Source organism: Filicampus tigris, chromosome 16 (genome assembly GCF_054856515.1).
Source record: "Filicampus tigris isolate MCC_2025a chromosome 16, RoL_Ftig_1.0, whole genome shotgun sequence".
In the NCBI taxonomy this organism is placed as follows: domain Eukaryota; kingdom Metazoa; phylum Chordata; class Actinopteri; order Syngnathiformes; family Syngnathidae; genus Filicampus; species Filicampus tigris.
Genome location: NC_141232.1, coordinates 7,436,482 through 7,461,884, shown reverse-complemented (window position 1 = coordinate 7,461,884; position 25,403 = coordinate 7,436,482). Strand labels below are relative to the sequence as shown.

Sequence of the window (25,403 nt, the reverse complement as noted above, 5' to 3'; positions counted from 1 at the left end):
CTGTATGGTAATAGTCAAAAGTCAACAACTTGACTCAACAACTAGCAGCAGTTTCTCAGAATCTTCAAAAAAGAGGATTCAACAAAATTGAATCGCATTTTGTTTATTCAGAACAACCACATAACTATTAAGTTGTCTAGCTCGATGCTAGCATAATGAAAAACATGCTAATGAATATCGTCTATGTGGCGTTAAAACATTCAAAGCTGCGGATATTTGTCTGCATGACTGCCCCTCGGAGAACACAAAAGGAGGAGCCGCAATGATGATGCAAAGAGCTTAATACATTTCCATTCATTTCAGTGGGGACTTTTTTGAGGAACAAATTAAACTCCAGGCGCCACTGGAATTTTACAATATTGAATAGATTTTGTAAATGTGAAGAGTTCAGTTTTGGGTGAAAAAAATGTGATAAAGGCCGACAATTCATTGGTCGTTTTATGGCAGGCGTAGTACAATAATAAAGTTGTGTTATTGACTTTCTGAAAACTCATTATTATTTAAAAAAATAAGAAAATGTTTACAGACAAATATGTGAACGTCAATAACTAGACGAGTCTGCATCCTGGACGAGGTAAGTAGGTCAAATTATGAGCTCTCATGGTGAGGTACAATGCCACGCAACTGTTAAATACAACAGTAATAATCATACCAAGACTGAGCAATAACATCTTTATGAAGGAAGAGGAGTCAAATGATTACATGTCAGTAAGGTTGCATGCAGTATAGTGTACCTAATGAAATGTCCGATGAGTGCGGCTTCACTGAGCGGCCACTGGGGGTCCTCAGGCCTTATTTTGGGAAACGCGCACACACACACTGTTGACGCAGCTCCATTCATCTGCTCGTGTGAGGGCAGCAGACGGTTCAAACTCTTTTGAGTGCAACATTTGTGTCACTTTTTCACTCTTTTTTTGTGTGCGTATGTGTGTGCGTCCCCCACCATTTCTTTTGTGCGTGAGCGTGCGCGTGCTTGAGGGCTGCAGCTGAGAGCATGCACGGCGACGACGAGCGGCACCGAGATTCAACAACGACGGCAACAAAATGGACCGGTCGGCACCGCTTACTCCAGCGATGCACTTTGTATTCGCCGTTACTGCTGCTGCTGTTGCTCGGCGTGGACGTGACTTTTAGCGCCACGGGTGAGCCATTTTTTCTTTTTTCTTTTTTTTAAAAATACTTTTCATTTGCTCCACGTGTCATCACATCTTTAAGCATAAGTGCACGTTGAAGGGGTGTTATTGTGTGAAAAATTGTTTTTTGAGAGGTATTTCATTGTGGAATTGCTTTGCCACGAACCAAAAAGTCCGAGAGTGAGTGGAACCAGATGTTCATGAAAGAAGGAGACGGGGGGGAAGAAAAGAAAGGAGGAGGAGGAGGTGTGTGTGGAGTGTGTGTGTAAATGTTGGAGTGTTTAGCTCCACGGTGGGCAAAGTATGGCCGTTCTTTAATCCGCGGAGCATTTACAGTGCTCAAGTTTTCGTATCCTTGCAGAATTTGTGAAAACATTGACAATTTTTCAAGGATAACATGTCTGATAACCGAACTCTCTTTTCTTGTCATTGCTATATTTTATTTCAGATGTGCTACAGTGAATAGGGCCTTCGAATAGTGAAAATCCGTGTAATTGACGCCTATTATAAATGCACTGAAAAAAAGTATTGTTAAATGCATTATATAGTTTCATTTGAATTCCACTAAAAATAAAAGACATGTATTTTTGCCTAATCATTGCATTGTACAAATTCTGCCATCTTATGAAACTTAAGCACCAGTACTGTACATCATCAGGAGTCCTGTAACATGTATTGTATTAATTTAGCCCCCTGCCCACAGATTTGGTCATTTAAAATGGATTTTATTTAACGTTTCAATTCATTTTGTATTCATTCTGCTCACTAATAGTTTGAAAACAATTGTTAGAATTAACAATGGCTTCTTTTGGTGTGCGGACTTGGCCACCGGGTGGCAGTACAATACAGTCCTGCAGACACTAACAAAGAAGAATACTTCACAACTACACTAATTGACTCAGGAAGTGTGAGTATTGTTATATTGTGTGACTATATAATGGCGCAACTATTGATGCTATTGCTAGTCTATGGTGTTTCCAATTTATGTTAGCATTAAAGTGGAAGTCAACCCAAACGTATTTTTTTTCACAACATGTTTTATACACGCCCACTAGTTGAAATTCGGCATTCTGATTAATATTGCGTTTGTGCAATATAAATTAAGCAGCAAAATGTACCCACTTTTAGCCATCTCTGGGTTAGGGTTGCAAAGACCAATCACAGCTCACTTGTTTTCTGAAGCTGAGCCATGATTGGTCGTTACCTGAGCCCTGAGCAGTTGTGATGTCATTTTCAGTCGACAGAAGTGACAAAATGGCCTCCCACAGAGATGGCTAAAAACGGGGGGGATTAACTCTTATTCCACAAACGCAATATTAATCAGAATGCCGCATTTCAACAACTTTTTAAGATAGCATAAGGCTACGTTCTGTGGCTGTTTCAAGGTGTACATTTCTTAGTTTGTTTTCTGTTTAATTTGACACTAACCTTCAACTGGGAGTTGTAATTAACAGCTTGAAGCTTCCTTTTGGAAGAATATTTACTAATTTTGTCTAGCAAGTTGCTTGTCGTGAGTTGAGGTCACAGCCACCATCAGCGCTCCAGCCTCAATATATATATATATATATATATATATATATATATATATATATATATATATATATATATATATATATATATATATATATATGCCCTGCGATTGGCTGGCAATCAATTCAAAGTGTACCCGGCTTCACAAGAAATGGATGGATTTACAAAATGAGTCTGAACTATTTTATTATAAAAAAAAATAATATTATGACTGACCTGCCCCACCTGTCTGATTTCAAAATATTGGTCACCTTAGCTGCTGCTACTGTGATTTATCACTGCAAAAACACCACAAAAAAATATATATGTGACTATATATTTTCTATTATTGTGTGCGCTGTTGCTTTTATGGGCTGATTTGAGCGTGACATGGTGGAGTGATTTGTCATTTCTTGCCCCCGCCCCCTCCCACCCCCACGCCCCCTGCGGCCAGATGTGACCTTCACTTCTGGTCACATTAACAGACCGCTCATGTGTGATTGACGGCTTTATTGGGGCACGAAATCAATCATTTCATTAACACGTTACAGGCCCCAAACTCAAAATGATGCTAGTACTGTATCGAGCAGCATTAAACGTTTGAATGTGAGTGTATTTTTTTTTCTAAAGGCCTATGTATCCTGTGATTGCTGGACTGTGTATTGTAAACTGCTTGCTTAACAGTGATTCTTTAAAACAAAAAACAAAAATAAACTTTTTTAAGGGTAACTTTAGTTATTTAAGTTACCCAGCACGGCAGTTGGTATCTCAACGTAAGAGTGCCGAAAGTACAGATGAGCTATTTTGGTACCCTTCGTAAACTTTGACAATGGGGAAACAAAACGTGCGACGTTATAAAGTCAAGGGACGTGTTCTTGTGGCTGAAAGGAGGCTTAGGCTCAGAATGCTAATTGTCACTGAGACCTAAAACCACAGCGTCCAGGCGCCGTATCACATGCCATCCTCACAATAGGACTTGGGACCTTTTCGGGCTCCTGCGGTAACAGTTTTGCGCCGCCGTACATCCACGTTGGCCGTACAGGAAGCGTGAGACGGTGTGAGGCCGACGTCCGTGGCGGCGCACCGTCGTCCCGCCCCGGAAGCGGGAAGGAGCCAGATGAACTCTGAGCCAAACATTTGCACCGTCACCATTCTTTTCGATTCCCGGAAGCCTCGGAGACGTTTGGATGTCAACACTTTAGATGTTGTGTGACAAAACGGGAAGTGCGGCGTGATTCATTGCAGCTGCTTTCTGTAATTCTCCAGCAACTAACTAAAAGCTAAAGCTTATTTTCCATCGGCGCACCCTGCCCAAAAGATGACAACATGGCTTTGTTGTGCACTTAAAATGCAATGATCGCTTGAAGTAAGACAAAAAGAATACTTGCTTGCGGTCAGTGTCATACTTTGGAGAAAAAGCCCCACTTAAAATATGTATTTTGGAATTTATAGTACAGGATTAGTCTTTGTAGGAAAAAAAAGTCAGGTTTTTATTTTTTATTGCTTTATTTATTTTAACACAAGTAAAGATATATTTTTTGTCATTGTTACTTTTATTTTTGGGGGAAAAGATTATATAATGAGTAAAACAAAAATGGCCAAAAATTTAATCTTACATTCTGCATTGTTGGGCGTCTAATTTTGGCAAGAAAATTGTATTGTCCAGTCATTTGTAATACTAGTTTTAATATTAAGAAACTGAAGTCATATTTTTCCCCCAGGAAAAAAAAAAAAAAAAAAAAAAAAATATATATATATATATATATATATATATATATATATATATATATATATATATATATATATATATATATATATATATATATATATATAACAGAAATAAAATGTATATTTTTTAAGAAAATATTTTTTTATAAGGCAAAGGCATCAATATTATTAGAATGAAATCTGATTTTTTTGGGGGGGGGAGAATATAATTTGAGCAATATAGGTTTTTTTTCACTGCATTTATTTGTGAAACAAATATTTTGAAGTTTTATTATGAGAACAATTTGTTATTTTGATAGAAAAATGCCATTTTTATGTGGATTAAGTAATATTTTTTCAGAAAAAAGTGTTGCATTCTTTCAAAGAAGAGGGGAGGGACATTTTTGTAACATGAAAATAATGGTGCATGTATTTTTTTTTTTTTTTTTGGCCGTTAAAAAGTGTCACAAACAGCCATTGGACATGTTAAAAGAGCTTTTTATTTTTATTTTTTTTATAAGGCTTTGGGTGGTTCTTTTCTGGTTGCTGTATGTTTCATCATCCCCACTCTTTTATTGTTTTCCTGCACTCTCCCCCCCAGTTTGCCGGCCAGTTTGCCGGCCAGCTCTCAGCGGCGGCGTCCCAAACTTCTGCCATTGAAGAATTTGAAAAGCTTACAATGCTCTCGGGAGCATTAAGTGTTTTGCAATTATATATTCTCTTCTTTCTTGTAGCCTTGCCACATTGTTGTCTGTTGAGGTTTTTGCTCCGAATTGCTTTGTCAGCTAGGACGCCTTCTTTTGACAAGCATTCGCCTATCCCATTCATGTCTGCTTCATTGAACGCAACACAGGTACGCTTCAAGCATTCCTTGGAAAATATTCGCACCTGCCACCAGTGGGTCTGATTGATAATGAAATCTCGCGACAGATGAACACCGGGCATAACCAATAAGAAAACATACCGGAACCCAACGGAGCGTATCCCGTTTAGGCCAGGTCCTGAAATGATCCGCTATGCGACGACAAATTCAAATGAACTCTAAAAGATGAAAGGAAAGCGGGCCTATTGGAGCATGTGTGTTGCTTGTTTCCGACAGAGATTGCAGGCTGCCTTTACGGCGCGACTTTATTGTCTCAAGAGGAGGCTAATTGGGGGCTTCAGAGGGGAATGTGTTGCAACACAGTAACTAGCTCAGCGGTGATGGTTCCCATGCTTCCTCACTTCCTGGCCTCTCGCAGGAGCCTGCTGGGTCGGAATGCTGAGGGTCACACTTTGGGCGACTTTTCAGCATAGGCTCCTGCACACCGCATATTTTGCAATATCTGGATGATAGTTTAGCTTTTTTTTTTTTCCCCCCCTTCTTCTGTCTTGTCTGTGCTGCCCACACAAACACACAGTCGTGTAGTCACGGTGGCCTCGACTCCGCCAAAACCAAAATTGTAAAGAGAAAAAATGAGAGAAAAACCCTTCATGAGCTTTGTTTAGAGGCAGCAGAAAACAAAGGGCATTCAGTTCAACAGGTGCATTCTGCCCAATAGCCTGTAGGAGGAGACATTAGGATGTATATACTGTGTATATGTATGTGCATGTATATCCAGTTTATATATAATATATATTTTTTAATTTATTTTGTAAGTTAATTTATTTTTATATTTATTTTAATTAATTGATTTATGTTTATTGAATTTCTTTTATTTATTTATATATTTATTCATTTTATTCATATGTTTTTTTAAAATGTATTTATTTATATATTTATTTATTTATTCCAGTGGGATCTAATTTCCACTTGATTGTCCTTTGTCCATTATCGGATGAATTGATTTTTCCCGCAGCTCACGTGGAATATCCTCATTCACCGTATTGACTTGTGGTTTCCCTCCACAGCGCCGCTGGAATCCGATGACTTTGCCTTCTTCCACGAGGGCACCCGGGGGTGCCTGGGGGTGCACGCGCGCTCCCTGGTGTTGTCCACATCCTGTCGGGAGGCCGGCCAGCGCTGGAAGTGGGTGACCCGCGGTCGCCTCTTCAACCTGGACTCCTCGCTGTGCCTGGGCGTGACCGCCGGCAACGACACCGCCCCCGCCGCCGCCGCCGCCGCCTCCGGGCCGGGGCGCACCCCTCTGAGCGTGTACACGTGCGACCGCCAGCCCCCCAAGGTACGCTGGACGTGGAGCTGTGACAAAGTGCTGGAGGACCTCAGTATCTACCTGTCCTGGCCCTCGTTCTCCAACGCATCCACGCCCTCCACGACCAGCTCCAAATGGAGCGTGCATGGTGAAAAACAAGACCTGTGCGCCAAAACGTATCGTGGTACGTAATCTACAGACTCCAAGGTGCAACACAAAAACTGCTTTTTTCTCATTTGTTCACATTTTGAAAAATGTTTGCCTCGGGAATCATCTGGTCCAGGGTCATTCTGAGCCATCTTAATTTGGGGTGTTCACTCTTTGATTACTCACCGATACCAAGTACCGATACCTCTAATACTTTTGAGATCTAAAATTTCCTTTAACACAATGATAAAAGTTTCCCAAAAATGTCCCCATTGGAAATATTTTTTTATAGATTAAAAAAAATAATAATAATAATGCTAAAAAATATGGTTACACCTGCAGAGTTCATTGGAGAACCTGCTTCATATACTACAGTTACAACATATACCCTAGCTCTTTCAATTCAAACCACATGCGTGTTCTCCTTTCCTCCGTGTTTACGTCGACAATTTGAAGCGTGAGACTTGAGCAAGGTCACGCGGGATGTTAGTCAGACGAGGAAGAATGCCAGTCGGTGTCGGAGCCCAAAGGAAATCTTTGCTCTCGCTCGCTCTCGCTAAATGTGTCTGCCCTACTTTTCAGTCTTTCAAGTGCGTTCTCCCCCTCGTGCCCTTTTCCTCACACTGCGCACAAAAATGTGTACACGCGGAAAATGTCTGTAGAAATGTATCCATTACAGCCGTGGCAACAGGTTCCAGTTACCATTTTTGTGATTTGACAGTCATTTAATTGATAATATACATGTATCGAATTCATATGAATTTATTATAAATCCCTTTATGTCTGTGAGGCTACGTTCGAATTGTGCTAGCAGCTTGACATCTGCAAACTCCTCTCGTTCTCTTAACTGGGTTCTCCTCAGACATCTACACCATCCAGGGCAACTCGAACGGGCGCCCATGCTACCTGCCCTTCCTGTACGACGGCCAGTGGTTTCACAACTGTACCAGCATCGGGCGCGAGGACGGACACCTGTGGTGCGCCACCACCTACGACTATGCCCAAGACGAGCGCTGGGGCTTCTGTCCGGTCAACAGTGAGTTTAACACGGGAAAAAAAAAGACCAAAAAAAAACATTTCATGGGAAACACAAGCTGATTCGTTATCATGAAATTACTTCTATAATATATATAGATTTTTTTCTTTTATGCCCAACTACAAATTATCTCGGCCCATCTGTCCATTTTAATAATCGAATCTGGCCCCCTGAGCACCAACGTTTTCCCGCCCGGTTCTATTGCCTTCTTGTTTTCCATGTCCCTCACTCTCTACTTCATTGGCATGTTCTGGCCGGTTAGATGGCGGCTGCGAGACCTTCTGGGACACGGACCCACTAACGGATAGCTGCTACCAGTTCAACTTCCAGGCGTCGCTGTCGTGGAGCGACGCCCGCGTCAGTTGCCAGCAGCAGGGAGCCGACCTGCTCAGCGTCACCAAGTTGCACGAGCAGACCTACATCAATGGTTTGTTTACAAGTTTGGACTCTTTTTAGGCCCGAATGCCATGTGAAGGGAATGTGCAAAAAGGGGACAACACCCCCTACCGCCCCCGACTCCCACTGAGACCACTCAGATGACTCAGCGTCTCCAGACCTCCGCCCATTTATGACAGGTTTTATAACCACCAGTGAAATTCCAGCAACCCACAGTTATTGAGTGTCTCCTTTTATTTTACTATATTTAAGATAAATTCATATATACACACACACACACACACACACGCATTTTTACATTTTCACATCCTACAACATTCCTAGGAAATCACAATTTCCCAGCCGTATTTCCTAGCTTTCCTGATTTCCTCACTGCATGTGGTCCTTGGTCTTAAAACTGTTCTGCTGCTTATTTTTCAAGGATTGTTGACCGGCTACAGCGCCGCCTTGTGGCTCGGCCTCAACGACCTGGACATCAACGGCGGCTGGCAGTGGGCCGACTCGTCGCCACTCAATTACCTCAACTGGGAGCAAGGTTAGCCTGCCGACAAGCTGGGCACCACTTCCGAGTGGCGGCAAACAAGTGACCTGAACTCAAAACGATCAGGAAAAATTTGAGTTAGCCGTTGTGCCGCCAAACAGTCCCCTTAAAGCGGAAGTCAACCCAAACATATTTTTTTTCAAGAATATGTTCTATGCAAGGCCACTAGTTGAAACACGGCACTCTGATAAATATTGCGTTTGTGGAATAAGTGTTAATCCACTCGTTTTTAGCCATCTGCGGGGGCGGCCATTTTGTCCTCTGTCGACTGAAAATGACATCACAACTGCTCACAACGACCAATCACGGCTGACCTGTTTTCTGAATCTGAGCCGTGATTGGTTGTTGTGAGAAGTTGTGATGTCATTTTCAGTTGACAGAAGACAAAATGGCCGCCCCCAGAGATGGTTAAAAACGAGTGCATTTTGCTGTGTAACTTATATTCCACAAACGCAAAATTAATCAGAATGCCGTGTTTCAACTAGTGGGGCTGCTGGGAACATATTCTTGAAAAAAATATATGTTTGGGTTGACTTCCGCTTTTTTTCAATGTCCAAAAAAAAAGAAAAAAGCAAAATTAATTCAGCGGCACGTGGATGTTGAAGATAAATCCAGTGGATGTTGATAATAATTGGACAGAAAATTTCACTTCTAAAGGGCCATGTCTGAATTTCCAAAACGTGTAATTTTGAATCAACTTACATGTCCAAATGTAAATTACGGCTGGTCTTCTGTCCCTCTTAATTTACTTCATACAACATAATTTTCAACAGACACTTCCCGCATTTAAACAATAGTGGTAAAGAAGAAGGCTTTGAAGTATGTGTGATGTCATGGCGAAAAGATCTCTCCCCCAAAGCGCCATCCGCTTTAGCATCGCCCTCTCCTTCACCAGACCAACCGAACCACGAAGACGAGGAGAACTGCGTTGCGATCAGGACCGAGTCGTCGGGTCGTTGGCAAAACCGCGATTGTTCCGACGCTCTTCCTTACGTCTGCAAGAAGAGGCCCAACGCCACTCTGGATCCTTTCACTACGGGTCAGAGCACGAGCAGGTTGATTCAAACCAGCTCCGGAACACGAGTGACATCGCGTCTCCGCTGTCCCGGCAGACTCGTGGGCGGACGATGAGAAGTACGAGTGCGAAGTGGGCTGGCAGGCCTTCCAGGCGGGCTGCTACAAGCTGGTGCCGGAAAAAGGCGACTGGGACGCGGGGCTGAGGGCGTGCCAGAAGATGGAGGCCAACCTGGTCAGCATTCACACGCTGCCCGAGATGGAGTTCATCCTGCGCAACATCAAGAAAGGTCAGTTGCGATCCACCACCCACCCAGTTTATTTTCATTATTTTCTACGTTTCATTTGAAATAAGATAAATTGTGTTGCTTAAAGATGGGAAGTCAACCCAAACATATTTTTTTCAAGAAAATGTTCCCAGCAGGCCCAGTAGTTGAAACGCGGCATTCCGGTTGATTTTGCGTTTGTGGAATATAAGTTAAGCAGCAAAATGCACTCGTTTTGAGCCATCTGTGGGGGCGGCCATTTTGTCTTCTGTCGACTGAAAATGACATCGCAACTGCTCACAACGACCAATCACGGCTCAGATTCAGAAAATAGATCAGCTGTGATTGGTCGTTGTGAGCAGTCGTGATGTCATTTTCAGTCGACAGAAGACAAAATGGCCGCCCCCACAGATGGCTAAAAACGAGTGCATTTTGCTGTGTAACTTATATTCCACAAACGCAAAATTAATCAGAATGCCCTGTTTCAACTAGTGGGCCTGCTGGGAACATATTCTTGAAAAAAATATGTTTAAGTTGACTTCCGCTTTAAAGTTTCACCATCCTAAAACCCGTATACTTGTGCAAGCAATGTTTTAAATCCAATACACAGGTGGCGGGACGGGGAACTCACTCTTGGTCGTTTTTGTAGCAGAACACCAAATAGCCACGGGGACATGCAAACGTGCTAAAGCCTCCTCCATAAATTTTTTTAGGCTAAGATTTTTAATTAATCTAAATCAATCCAGTGTGGGTTTTTTTGTATTTTTATGTAGTCATATTTTATTTGCAGTACCGCTCAGCCGGACATTATTATCATTGTTTGACTGTCACTTGGGAATGTTGGCCTGTCCCTTCCCTGGTTGCCGCGGCAACCACACATCCCCACAGCTCTCCTCATCCTCCGTTCCTCCTCACTTGAACGCGAAGCGCAATCTTCCGTCCAAACTTTCTGCGTTTCATTAACATTCCCTCCAAGCGTCACATTGCATGCGTGTGTTCCTCACCGCGATGCGTGATGCGTGCGCGTGTCTGTGCGTATCCAGACACGGAGCAGCTGTGGCTCGGCCTACACGACATCGCCATGCAGATGGACTTCCACTGGAGCGACCACACGCCCGTCCTCTTCACTTACTGGCACCCGTACGAACCCAACAACTTCCGCAACACTCAGGAAGACTGCGTGTCCATGTGGGGAGCCGTGAGTGACCGCCCCACCCTCCAATTCCGCACCACCACCTCACCCCCTGCTTATTCCAATCCTCACGTGTGTGTGTGTGTGTGTGTGTGTGTGTGTTTCTGTGTGTTTGTATACACTCACGGCCACGCGCAGGAGGGCCGCTGGGACGACAGTCCGTGTAACTTGACTCTGCCCGCCATCTGCAAGAAGGCTGCTACCAAGAGCGAAGGCAAACCTCAACATCAAGACTGCAAACAAGTATGATAGTCTCTCTTTTCAACTTCCTTTAAAAAAAAAAAAAAAACGTCTGAGGAACAGACCATATTCGGTATCTCGGTCTTTGAAGTGGTATAGATGCCACTCAATAGAAAACTTGATTTAGTTTCAATTGTAAAAGTGAATGATAAATTCACTCAGTCGCACAGAGTGGAAAAAAAAATGGAAGATTGTATTTTTGGCATAATTTTCATGCTTGTAAATCGTGACAACTTAACTTAGCTAAAACACAAAATTCAACATTTCAAGAAATTACATCATTGCATTAAAAAAAAAAAAAAAAGCCATGTAAAAATGCGTACGAGTTGGCATCCGTATGTGTTTGATAAATCATTTCATGTTTTGTGTTGAACCTATGAAATAGAAAACATTTTCTGTGATATTCTAATTTATTTAAATGCACCTGTAGAAAGCAGTTAAGGCAGTTGGGGACTAAAAATAATGATAATAATACATACACAAATTGAAAAGAATAGTTTCCTGTAAGTCCTGTAAGTGACACAGGAAGCAGTTATATTGTTTGCTGGTGTTTTTTTTCAGGGACAAAGAATATATGCCTGTGAGATTTTGAAAAGTGTTTGTCTTCGTGTGATGCTGCACCATATCCACCGCTTAAAGAGTTACAATACAATACAATACAATTTTATTTACAAAGCGCATTTCATAACAGCTAGAGCTGTAACAATAAAACTATGACTATCCATGCGGTTTGTATGTCATTTAGCCTTGTATGATAGCATTAAGCTAGTTGCGTGGTTCATTTGGATGCTGAATTCTCTATGGACTACGTTGAGTTTGACAGGAAAACTTCAAGTGGGAGTGGCAATAAACAGCCACTTTTTGGAAAAAATGTTCTTGACACTTTTCAATGTATACACACAGCATACCTGCGTCCATGTCTATAAATTCCAAATTGAGCCTTTTATTGTCGTCTGCAGCTACTGACAGTCTGCAGGCCCCTTGGGAGCCTGATAATTGTTGTATGTGTTCCAGCTGTTCTTTCAGCTTGGACCTCCTCACACCCCCACTACCCACCAACCCCGTCTATCTTTTACAGTATATTTCCCAAAATGACCCTTATACACAGTCAGTGAGGACAGCGTGAATACAGTGCGCGAATCAAATCCCACATGCGGGGATTCACACAAACATCTGTCTTTGGTTTCGCATCCCCGTAATCACATCCACATGCGCGGCCCATACATAACGCCTCCCGTCGCTGACTCGACGGGCCTGAAATAGTGCAACTCGTGCGCATTTCTCGGAAACGTGTTAGCGTGATTCGCAAATTGCAGAGGTTTCACGTTGAAAACACAAGTGGACAAAGCATAATTGGGTTTTTTTCCCCTTAAATTGGTTCCATTTTGTATTTGTTCATTTTGTATTTACTTGCTGTTCTTTTATCTTATATAACTATAAATATATTATAATTGATTTATTGTGGATACAAGAAAAACATTTTATTTTATAAAGTAATTGTTAAATAATAAATCAATTGTTAATACAATTTTGAAGAAAGTTTACTGAGCAATTTTGTTATGCAAAAAAATGTTTATTTCATTGTTATTAAATTCATTAATTAATCAAATATATAATTAAAATTGACATCTTTTTTTTGTAGACCACAAAACATTTTTTTCCTACCCCGTTAAAATTCACAAATTTCCACAATAAAATTCCCAACTGAAAAGATATTTTCCATATTTACCTCCGTCTTCCACATTTCTTGACCGATTCAAACATTCTATCTTCAAGTCTTGAATTCGACATTTCAACATTTGTGTTAATTCTACACCATTTCAGTTCATTTCATTTCAGCATTCACACACAATTTCTAAAGAAATTACATTCTTAAGTCACAATAAAATAGTTCACTTTTCAAATTTTCCCTTTTTTTCTTTTTTTTTTTGACCTCATCTATGAATGGCCAGGTCCACCTGCCCGTTTGAAATCAAATACGGCCCTTGATCACAACGGTTTTCCCATCCCCGGTTTAAAGGATGCGGAGCATTTGTTTGAGGGTGGTGGGGTGGGCCTCACGGGTGGTCATGTGACAGGAGTTCACCCCGCGGCCTAGTTTGTCTCCAGCTGAGCTCAACATGTGAAACAACAAAAGAAAACGCCACGTGACGGTTAAGCTAACAAAGCTGTCTTCGATGTTTGTTGCTGTTCAGTCAGCAACGTGACACAAATAAGGAGTTCTTCAAATTTGATCAAAATCAAGTAAAAGTGTCTTGAAATTACCTTATAAATTGCCAGAACTTTTTAATTTTATAATTTCATTCCCCGAGAGGCTGTAATGAACTCTGGAGTTCTTTTCCCGCAACGCATTTAGTTGCCAGAAGGTGGCGCTGTGATTATATTAGCAGCACTTCCTTTGCAACACATCATCTTGTAAATAAAAAAAAAAAAATAAAGTGTCGCATGCTAATGGAAGGTTTTTGGGCATCTGAGGAGAAGTGAAAGAGTTGATGACTCTTCAAGACGCATCCCTCATGCCGAGTGAACGCCATCTGTGTCGTCTGGAAGAAACATTTGGAATTTGAAGCAAATTTGGAAGACTTTTTATACCCCTAAGATTTCTCATACTGCCCCCAGGTGGCCAAGGCGTGCACACCAGAAGGAGCACCCCAGTGTCCATTGAATTGAAGCAAAAAGTGTGACAAAAACTCATTCTTTAACCTTCTGTTTAATGATGTCATTACTCTCTATTTTTATACAAAGTTAGCATATTTGATCGGTCTTTTAAAAATGAAAAGAGGCATATTTACTTTTTTTGTTTGGTGAAAGCAGGTGTTACATTTCACTGAAGGCGTCACAGCCTGAAGTGTAAGAGTACAGAGAGAGACATGAAGTATGCGGTTTGAAGGGTTTGAGGTTTGCGTGCAGATGCTAAAATGAGATGGTGGTTTTTGCTTTTTGGATTTTTCGCACTAGCGCGAAGACGAATGGTCTGTCTCACCCCCGATGACCTCCTGTCTCTGGCTGGATGATGCGCCTGCGTGCGGCCACGCCAGCAACATTAGTCATTTCAGCACACCCACGTGCGCGCTTTTGTATTGTGTGTTTTGGGGCACAGTCAAATGACATGAATTGCATTCTTTCATTTTTTTTTTTTTTATTTTGTCTGGACTTTTTTTTTTTTCATTCAATTAGTCTTGATTAATTGTTAGTGCAAGGTTGCTATTTTTTTTTAAAGAGGAACTCAACCCAAACATTTTTTTTCAAGAATATGTTCCCAGCAGGCCCACGGCAAATACGGCATTCTGATTAATTTTGCATTTGTGGAATATAACTTAAGCAGCCAAATTGCACTCGTTTTTAGCCATCTCTGGGGGCGGCCATTTTGTCTTCTGTCGACTGAAAATGACATCACAACTGCTCACAACGACCAATCACCGCTGACCTGTTTTCTGAATCTGAGCCGTGACTAGTCATTGTGAGCAGTTGTGATGTCATTTTCAGTCGACAGAATACAAAATGGCCGCCCCCAGTGATGTCTTAAAACGAGTGGATTAACACTTATTCCACAAACGCAATATTTATCAGAATGCCCTATTTCAACTAGTGGGTTTGCATAGAACATATTCTTGAAAAAAAATATGTTTGCGTTGACTTCCGCTTTAAAAAGTTTGTATTTATTATTATTTATATGTATATAATTATTTTCTGAATTTCATATGTGAAATCATGATCATATATCGCCGCCCCCCCCCCCCCCCCCCCCCCCGCCCCTTAGGGTTGGAAGTGGCACAGTCCATCTTGCTACTGGGTGTCGGAGGATCTGTTGACGTTCAACGAGGCCAGGAAGTCGTGCGAGGAAAACAAGGCGTCTCTCCTAACCATCACCAACAGGTAGCAGCCACTAAATCATGACGGAATCCCCACCTGAATCTCCCCCTAATGTTCCTTGAAATCGCCCTCACAAGGTTTGAGCAGGCCTTCGCCAACAGTCTGGTGTTCGGCCGTTCCGTTGATTCCTTCTGGATCGGCCTGCACGACCAGGGCAGCCCCAGCTCGTTCCACTGGCAGAGCGGGGACCAAGTGTCTTACACCAACTGGAACCGGGACCAGCCAGGTGGGCCACGCACGGTTGGTGCAGGCCAAGGAAACGCCCTCTCACACTATACTTACTGTCTTCCAGTCAGCGTCCGAGGAGGCTGCGTCTCCATGGCGACCGGCTCGGCAACCGGCCTGTGGGAAGTGAGAGAGTGCGCATCGTCGAAGGCCAAATACATCTGCCGGCAGAACCAGGATGCCGCCTTGAGCCCCGAGCCCTCCGTTCCCGCCCTCCAGCCCACGCCTAGCCTCAGCGGGTCTTGCCCCAACGGCTGGAAGAGCAACAGCAACTTGCGCTACTGTTACAAGGTACCGACCCTTTCCAAGATGGATTGAAGGGCCTTTTTTTATGTTGGGTAGTCTTCCAAGGATGTTCTTAGCGCTCCGATGTGCCCCAGTGCAGCTTATACCACAACACGGCCAATGCCCCCCAATTGTCAGCCCGTCAACTTGGCCATCGTTCCAACCTGGGTAAATGCCTGACAATGTCCCGAAATATCCAAGTCCCAACATGACCAATGTCCCATAATGTCCAAAGCCCCGAAATGGTCAACACCTCCACATTTCTAATGACATAAAACAGCCAGTGAGCCAAAATGCTAAACGTCCCAAAATGGTTGACACCCCAAAATGGCCAATACTCCAAATTGGTCAATGACCTGGAATGCTAAACGGCTTAAAATGGCTCAATTTCTAAAACGGCCAATGCCCCCAAAATGTTCAACATCCCAACACATCCAAATCCTCCAAAATGGCGATGCACTAAAAAAGGACAATGAACCAGTTATGCACTTAAAACACCAAAATCCCCAAATAGCCTCTGCCACAAAACTCTCAATGCCCCAAAATAGCAAATACCCAAACCTGATCCGCACCCCAACCCAGCCAATGCCTCAAAACAACCAATGCCCCCAAAATATTCAACCCAACAGACACTCCATCTTTCACTCTGTAATAACTGATGCCGTTGTGTGTGCAGGTGTTTCATTGGTCACAACTGGATCAGAAGCTGAGTTGGCTGCAGGCTCACCTGTTCTGCCGCAAACACGGCGCCAACCTGCTGAGCATCGGCACTCCCGACGAGGAGCACTTTGTTCTCCAAGTCCTGCACGAGGCCTTTGGGTTCGTGAACCATGATGATGATGATGATGATGATGATGATGATGATGATGCTTGTCGTGATGACCATGCGATGTGATCCACAGGGAGTCTGAGGACCACGAGCAGCACTGGTTTTGGATCGGTCTGAACCGCAGGAACCCGATGGATAACGGCAGCTGGAAGTGGAGTGACGGGCTGGCTGTGAGTGCTGACGCTTATGAATGCAATAAAAAAAATAAAACATGAGTTGATCATGCTGAAACCCGGATTACTAGGTCACGTACCAGAACTTCGGCCGCTACTACTACAACGTCCGTCAGTGCGCCGCAGCAGACTTGGGCTCCATGACCTGGCTGGCAATGCACTGTGACTCTCAACTGGACTGGATCTGCAAGATCCCCCGAGGTACAACGGCACCGCATATTCTTATACGCTGGTAGCTTGACTGACAAGTTTAATTTTGACCCCAAAAAACCCTCAATTCAACTTGTATGTCAAATCAATTTTCCCACTTTAATGAATTACAATGCTTTTGATTAAGGAATGAATCCCCCGGCCGATTTAATTAGACGATATTAGCTGCTTTTTAAAATTTGCATTACCGCCATCTGCAGGACTGGAGTAGAACAGCATGCCCCATCACATCATCATTTCCAGGATTTTTTTGCCCCTTTTTTTTAGGAGTGTTTAGGACTCTACTAGATCAAATGGTCACACCATATCAAACTGAACCGATGTGCACTGCTTGGCGCTATAGTAAAGTAAACTTTTTCTTTGTTTCCCATGCTTTTAGGCAGTGTTGAGAAGGAGCCAGAAGCTGCTGAAGGTCGGTGTTATTGTGTTATCTGTTATGTGACCTCGTAGCACATGAAAGTCATCAGTCTGATAATGTAACGCCGTCTTATTTCCTTGTTAGGCACCACTTCGCCGGAATGGATCGGCTTTCAAGAGGCCGAGTACAAATTTTTCGACCACCGCACCACGTGGGACCAGGCGCAGAGAATTTGCTCATGGTTTGATTCATCTCTGGCCTCCGTTCACTCGGCGCAGGAGGAGAAATTCCTGGCCGGCACACTCAACCAGGCAAAGAAAACACGGCTACAAAAGTTCATTGGCAGTGTGATAACATCACAAAATGATGTTTTCTGTTTATCTTATTTTTTTTAAATATGTTTTTTAGATGGTAAAGGTGGAGGGAGATAACTGGTGGTTGGGACTTCACACTTTCGACAACGACGGACGCTTCCGCTGGTCCGACCACTCCGTGCTCAACTACGTGTCCTGGGCTGCCAACAGGCCACGCCCACTCAGCCGCGACCGCAGATGTGTGCACTTGACTGCTAGCAAAGGTGAGACGAGCCCCGCTGTCGAGGACTTGTGTTGTTACGTACAATGAAGCCCAGGAGTAGGGACTTTAGGACTTGGGACTTGTTTTTATAAATCCCCGTATTAATAGTTTGCAAATGATGACTCGCAAATTGGCAGGTGTTTACTTAATGCATTTTTGCCGTTGTTCAACAGCGGAGTGGGCTGAGCAGAAGTGCCACTCTGACCTGCCGTACATCTGCAAGAGGGTGAACGTCACCGGCACCGCCCCCCCGACGCCATCGTCCCCCCGCGTGCCGGCCGGCTGCCCCGAAGGTTGGATCTCGTTTCAGCGCAAGGTACACGAGAGGCCTTCATCGCGAGACGGTTTTGCACTTTTTTTGCACGCATGTTTTTTTAGAAGGATTTTCTACAAAAATACTTAACAGTGAATCCCTGTATACTCACGGTTCGCCACCCCAAGAATCACTTATTTGCAGATTTTTTTTTCCCCTCCTTTTTGTGGGGGAGGAGCCAACCCCTGTTTTTTGTGGCAAACACTCATTCAAGAATTCTAGGGATTAGAAAAAATAAAATAAAAAAATCTCAATGAAATTATAATGGTGGGCAATAATTCACAGATTTTCTCAATTCGCAGGCCAGCCCAGTCACTGGTCCACTGTATATTCATTTATTCATTTGGATGTAATAGAATTCATAAATATTTGTTGGGGGCGGTTCATTGAAAAATCCTAAAATCAAGTGAAGTGGTTCTTATGAGACTTAAGCAGGATTTTGTACAAAAATGCATGTCCTGTAATTACTAGAATCTGTACAATTTTTGGTATATTTGAGAAAATGATCACGTAACAAATTAATTAAATGCAGACTAAATATAGAGTATCTGCGTGAAACGAATGTTCTTTTGTGTCCTTACTAGTGCTTTAGAGTGTTTGAGCTTCAGTTCCAGAGGGCCACGTGGTCTGCGGCCAAAATAAAATGTGAGCTGCAAGGAGGCGTCCTGGCCGTGGTGTCCAACCACTTGGAGCAAGGTGAGACCGTCGGAGACCGTTATTTCCTTTTCCAACCGCGCAACATTTCGTCACGCCGTCCGCTCTCGTCGCCGCAGCCTTCGTCACCACCCTGCTGTCCAACGCCGTCACCGACCTGTGGCTCGGCCTCAGCTCCGACGCCAAAGGTCACTTCCAATGGGCGCGGCCGGGCCTGCTCGGTTACACAAACTGGGCTCCGGGGCAGCCGGTCGACAACAACGGGCCGCATCGCGACAAGAACCCGGTACTGGCTGCACTGGGCGGACTTGTTCTCCCCTCTTTTTCCTCCCCGGTTTTGATGGTTTCACTTTGTCCGACCAGGGAAACTGCGTGGTGACGATTCACGGCAACCCGCAGAAGAACAAAGGCATGTGGGCCTCACGGGCCTGCGAGACGGAAAGCATCGGCTACCTCTGTCAGAGGCAACAAGGTGCGCAATTCCAAAACTTAGCGCTAGCTTGACTTGTGAGTACCCCAACTCATACGTCTTAACAGTAATACAACGACTATTTATTTTTTGTTTCTAATTCAATGTTACGAACTGAAATGTGATTTACGTGCAAGTTTAAGATATGCCGCTGCTTGAGTGGAGTGGGGGGGGAATGAATCTTCATAGCCGCCGATGCGCTTTCAGCCATTTGTGACCCGCCACAGCAAAATGAGCCACAGTGACCCATATTTTAAAAACGATCCGGCATAATCTGAATAATAATCATCTCAGCTCTCCGGTGTTACATCAGCCATTGAGCCACAGTACTCATTACATCATTATGACACGTTACATCATTACCGCAGATACGACACGCCCACTTTGAACTGGGTGTCTGCGGTGACGCTAAACTTGGAGGGTCAAAGTCACGAGTATGTGTCCTGCATACGGTTGCATACAGCGACGTACATTTTACTTACTTTCGCAGGTCAAAATATTTTGTGCTGCTTTTTTTTTTTTTCAAACGTTTTTTTTTTTGATAGCTCACGCTTTGGCACTGCCCAAAAAAATTAAACCTCATGAAAATTGGTTGATAGATGAGCAAGTTATGACTAAACAGCGATTGTTTGCTATCTTTTGCTTAATTACTGACTTCTTTGTTGAGTACATTTTACATTATGCGGCATTTGAACAATTTTAGATTTCATGAAAACGACACTTTTCACATCTGACTCATTTTGCTATGGCGGCTCACATTTATTGCCCTGCCCACCCTACCCAACGAGGCACTCTAGTTGAAATTTCTCCTCCCTCCACACAAAAGAAATTGAATAGAATTTTCTCCCATTAATCTGTCACTCAATTGCAAATCTTAAATGATATTTACAAACTCATTAGTCAAGGTACCACTCTACACAACACGTTTGTCTTCAATCTAGTGACGTGACGCCGCCCTTTGTTCAGATCCAGGTATGCCCGTGGCGCCTACTCTGATTCCCGCCTCCTTGTCCAAGCGCTTGGAACTGGGCGGCATCACGTACCAGGTGGTGCAGAAGCGACTGGACTGGACCGGCGCCCTCCACCTGTGTAACTCCTTAAACGGCACCTTGGCGGCGCCCAAAGATGCCGTTCAGCAGGCGTACCTGACGTTGCTCATCAACAGCTTGCGGCAGCCGGCGTGGATCGCACTCTACAACTATGGGGTGAGTCCGCTGACTTTCTACCCCAGGCGCGTCAAACTAATTTTTGGCGCGGGCCACTTCAGTTATGGTTTCCTTCAGAGGGCTACAAATTGATTTTTTTTAAATCAGAGGCCTGTAAATACTGTTTGTTCAAATATTGTGACCATACATTTATTTTAAAAGGAGGGATTGGACTAGACATGCTTGCACTTATATACTATATGAAAAAATGTTAACAGTGAAGACAATCTGCAATTTTGGTATTGTAGCATTTTTTGTAAAAATAAAAAAATAAATAAATGCTACTACCACAAATATTATAGAAATAATAATAACAGTTTCATTGTAATTAGTAAAATATGTACCAAAATTGTGGTTGGTTGTAGTAATAGTGTTTTTTTTTTTTTTTTTTTTAATTAAATCAAATATTCTGATCTGTTGATTCATGTAGGACAAAAAAAATCATGCTGTGTAATTAGTAGAATATGCACCAAAGTATTGGTCATTTTTTTACTGCCAGGCCTCCCAGTTAAGATGTACAGTCATCAATGGATCAATGGAAGTTAAAAAAAAAAAAAAAAGAAAGAAGGAAAATGACATTATGGGAAGGGTGCAATCTTTGCACCGGAAAATCCGCGATGAGTTGCTTCTACGCGTATATGCCCGTGAGCGGAAACCTTCAATTGTGCGTCCTCAGGGCCGAAGCTTCACCTGGCTGGGCGAGGAAGACTTGCCCTATTCCAACTGGGTGGACGGGCAGCCCAATCAGCTGTCAGGCTGCGGTCACATGACCACCTCCGGCCTGTGGACCATGACCCCCTGCGACGCCAAACTGGATGCTGCCATCTGTCAAATTAGTGGTGGGGAACAATATCACGGCGTCCTGTACTTTCCTGCGTAATTAGTTCAGTTGATAATGTAATAAGTAACAATAATGAGTAAAAGCTACATTGCTCAAAAATAGTTTAGCATTATATACACTTCTAGTCTCTTGATTAGGGATACCTCCACTCTCTAATAAGATGAGTAAATCCAGTTGGTGAACTTCTGCCGTTTCTCAAACAGATGCGCCGGAGACTCACCAGTGGCTCTACCCGGGAAGTTGCCCCCGCTCGGTGGGCGACTGGGCCTGGGTGTCCTTCAGGAATCACTGTTACGCCTTCAACCTGCAACGACTCAAACTGCAGCAGGACGCACGCTTGTCCTGCCAGAAAGGTCGCGACCCCTTCTGGTCTTGCGCCGTATGTCGGGAAGGCTTCCCTGCCGTAACGGATCGCCTCCTTTTGCGTTTTCTTAGTCGGCGCCGAGCTTCTCTCCATCTTGGACGAGACGGAGAACGCCTTTGTGTGGGAGCACATCCAGAGCTCGGCCGAGCAGGCCCACGGAGCTTGGCTGGGAGTCAGCGTCAAAGGTCCCAAATCGCTTTCTTCTTCCTTTTCTTCCTCGCGCTGGCGCCGGATCAATGTCACTCTGATTTCATTACGGTTGTCCTACATGAAAGAAGTTGTCTGTGGAGTGAATTGAAGAAATAGTGACTTTGAAGCACAGGATTTGAAACCCATTTTGGACAAACGTATCAATGTTTGGACTAGTTACTGGAGAGAATTATGTCTTTTTTTTTTTCTCTCAATTTTATTATGGGCTGGGACTTACTAAGGAAGTTGTTTTTATAAAAATGACTGTGAGGATTATGATCATTTTCCAATTGAGCCATGATGCCGTATTAAGTATAGTACATGCTCGGGCACTGCTCGAGCTGCCCCCGATTAGCCGCTCTAGTGCAGTGATTCTCAAAGTGTGGTGCGAGTACTGCTACTTGTACCCGAAAGAATCGCTGAATTCAATCAAAGTAAAATGTAAAACAAAACATACAATTCAATTAAGCATATTACCATAATAGCTTATAGCAATGCAGATATTCTATAGCCCGCATGATTAAATCAGCCGAAGTAAAATCTGCAAAAACCTGCACATAATTTGATAATTTCTACCTTTTTTACATGACAAAGATCATGACATTATAATATCCCCCTCTAAAAAATGTTTCTGTCAGTCTGTCTGTTATAAAATTTAACAAATACTAAAGAAGTCAACTGTTCTGTCTGTAATTCACATTTTTGATTGTTGTAGGTGTTAAGGAACCCAAAAAGAAGTTATAAAATTAAAATATATATATTTTTTTAATTAATTGATCTATTAATCGGTTATAGAAATTTTACTCTGCAAAACATCAAAATCGGCAACAGCCTAAAAATAAAAATCCCTGTCACTCGGGCCCTAATTCTGTTTTTTTTAAACAATATAACAATACATTTTTCAATTCAGTTGAATTTAACCTTTAAATACTGCACAATGTATTTACATCCAGAAGTGATTTTGTGTGTTTTTAAACATGTATTCAAGTATTGTTTGGTTGTGTGGCACGTGTCGTGACCTAGGACGAGGTCTGGTGTGGAGCGAGGAGACGGAGATGTCGTACACCAACTGGGAGGCTCATGACGTGGCCTTCTCCGTGCTGTCTCCCAACTCCTGCTTCTGGATCCAGAGCAACAGCGGCCTTTGGAAGCCCGGATCGTGCCGGAACCGAACGCACGGCGTCATCTGCAAGCGGCCGAGAAGTAAGCGGCCAAAGAAATCTACATTTTTATATATATATATATGTGTATATATAATGACATAATCAAATGTCAATTTCCTTTTTACAGTCATGGAGTCCTCCACCAAGTTGCTGAGCGGCGACCACCTGCCCACGCTGATTGTGGTGCTGGTGACAGGCGTGGTGCTGGTGGTTCTGATCGTGGGCGTCATCTACCTGTACCGACGGCGCGGCGGGGTGGGCGGGCGCGGCTCCTACGACGGCGCCCGCTACAGTCGCACGCATTCGGGCCAGGGCGAGCAGGTGGAGAAGAACATCCTGGTATCGGACATGGAGCTCAACGAGCAGCCCGAGTAGTCCCACCGACACTTCGGACTGGGCCGGACTGCACCGGAACCTTGATTGTGCGAAGCCAAAAAAATAATCCGGAGAAAATGAATCCCCCAAAAAGTGAAAGGCTGTGTAGAGCGCAGCAGCGTCTCGATTTAAAGGCGACATATTATGCATTTTTTTCTAAAAACTGTTCCCAAGTGTGTCTGTGACATGCTTTCCTCAAAATACAGCAAAGATGAACAATTACAGCACACTTTTTACAGAACAAATGAAATCAGACTATTTTATCATGCAAATGAGCCACTGTTAACCCCGCCCCCTGTATTGCAGGGCCAATCCCAACTATGCCTTTTTTGACAGTGACAGTGCTAGGGGACTGCGACGAGGCGAGCAGATACAACTAGAAGAAAAGCCAGCACCCGTAAAAAATCAGTTGCATTTTCATTCATGGGAGCGGCACTTCATCACCAACACGTCCAAGTAATCCAATTTTGCGAATTTGCGCCAACGCTGCAGCTCTGCCGCCGCCACTCCAAAATGACGGATCTTCACCCAGCCAAGACACCAAGTCATGGGCGGGAGAAATTTTTCTGAGGGGGGTGGGATTATGTAAATTAGAACACCTTGCTCGCCGACACATTTTCAGAAATAGGAAGACCACGAAAGATTCACTTAGTTGTACAATTGAATATACAAGACAATATTTTCCATAATATGTCCCCTTTAAGTCTTGAAATAAACGACTCGGAAGCTTTTCGAGCCGAGGAGCAACTCGCTCCTCTCCTGCCAAATTCCCTTTTTTCTTCTCGTTTAAAACTGAGACAAGTCAAGCCGACCACAACCACGATGTCATCATCCCGATCCCGCCTCCTTCCCTTCGGACACGTCAGCATCCGAAGAAGGAGGAGGAGGAGGAGGAGGAGGAGGAGGTGTCCAAATTTCTAGTGACGTGACCTCCTGCTCTGTTCTTGCACTTTTCTTTGGCTTCCAAGTGTGGCTGCATTGTGTGTTTTGGCCCCTGTACCCCCACCTGGAGCTGAGTCAGCAATTTTTCTTCACTTTAACACAGCGCCCCGGGTCCAGACTTCTTCACGGCTGATTTTGGTTCTTTTTTTCTCTTTCTATGTGGCTTGAGGAAAGAGATTTCAAGACTTTCACGCTTCTTTTGTGCTTGCTTTTAGACCATTTGTTAAACCCATGCGCCCCTACTTTGAAAACCTAACCCATACTTTGTAAGACATTATTTTAAAACCTTACTTTGAACGGACTAACCCAGACAGAAAACCCAAATACGGAATTTCATTTTGAAAGTCTAACCCAGGCTTAAGACCCTGATTCTGAAACCCTGACACATCTTGTAACCCCAATTTGGAAACTGAACACTGTCTTGAAACACTAACCTTGACTTGAAGCCCTACTTTCAACTCTAACCCACACTTAAAACTTTATTCGAAACCCCAACTCTTGTCTTAAAACGCTGATTTGAAGCCCAACTTTGAAACCTAATGACTCATTTGTTTCATTGTCATTATGTTTCTCTATCTTTGTGGCTTTCTTTTTCTTTTTTGCTTCAAAATATTTGGAGACTTTCCCTCTTCTCTTTTTGTGTGTGTCTGATACTTTGTTTCGGGACATTTGCCAACAACCAAGATCCCCTTCCTGACACCAATGTAAATACCAGAGTGTTGTTTTTACCCCCCAAAAAGCAGATTTAGGATCATTTCCCCGTCTTCCCCGGCCTGAAGGAATGTTTTTTTTTTTTTGGGTGCTGCTGCATGGATTTGGTCTGTGATGGAAGGGGGGAGGAAAAGAAGGTGCGTGCGTGTCGCTGTGCGTGTGTGTGTAGGTCGTGCGTGTGTGTTTGAGCGTGCGTGAGTGCGCGCGTGCGCACTGTCTCCAGCTGTGGAATGTTGAGTCGGCAAGAAGTGGCACGTCTGGAACCAATCAGAGAAGAGAAAAGACTGAAGTGGGTGGTTGGGGTGTGTGTGTGTGTGGAGGGGGGGGGGCGCCTG

General features: G+C 43.5%; 1 protein-coding gene across 2 annotated transcripts; it reads left to right on the top strand.

Annotated features, from left to right (window-relative positions):
* Positions 1–866: 866 nt before the first annotated feature.
* Positions 867–25,357, top strand: mrc2 (mannose receptor, C-type 2). Of its 2 annotated transcripts, none has more exons than XM_086054980.1 (28): positions 867–1,142; positions 6,240–6,665; positions 7,491–7,664; positions 7,927–8,091; positions 8,482–8,595; positions 9,497–9,640; positions 9,714–9,905; positions 10,925–11,079; positions 11,212–11,316; positions 15,074–15,189; positions 15,264–15,412; positions 15,479–15,702; positions 16,373–16,515; positions 16,599–16,695; positions 16,770–16,899; positions 17,288–17,320; positions 17,411–17,577; positions 17,675–17,843; positions 18,016–18,158; positions 18,740–18,851; positions 18,929–19,095; positions 19,173–19,281; positions 20,245–20,483; positions 21,160–21,322; positions 21,528–21,677; positions 21,760–21,873; positions 22,901–23,080; positions 23,168–25,357. In XM_086054980.1, the coding sequence occupies exons 1-28, from the start codon at positions 995–997 to the stop codon at positions 23,413–23,415; spliced, it is 4,476 nt and encodes a 1,491-aa protein (XP_085911106.1). In that variant the 5' UTR covers positions 867–994; the 3' UTR covers positions 23,416–25,357. The 2 variants fall into 2 exon arrangements, with proteins under 2 accessions (XP_085911106.1, XP_085911107.1); XM_086054981.1 differs by lacking the exon at positions 867–1,142 and adding an exon at positions 5,349–5,930.
* Positions 25,358–25,403: the final 46 nt, after the last annotated feature.

Bases quoted from the DNA above. Each gene is read 5' to 3' on its own strand.
- mrc2 (XM_086054980.1), top strand. From the start codon at position 995: ATGCACGGCGACGACGAGCGGCACCGAGATTCAACAACGACGGCAACA. The intron at 15,703-16,372 runs GTACCGACCCTT...TTGTGTGTGCAG, and splicing joins ACTTGCGCTACTGTTACAAG to GTGTTTCATTGGTCACAACT. The intron at 16,696-16,769 runs GTGAGTGCTGAC...CCGGATTACTAG, and splicing joins AGTGGAGTGACGGGCTGGCT to GTCACGTACCAGAACTTCGG.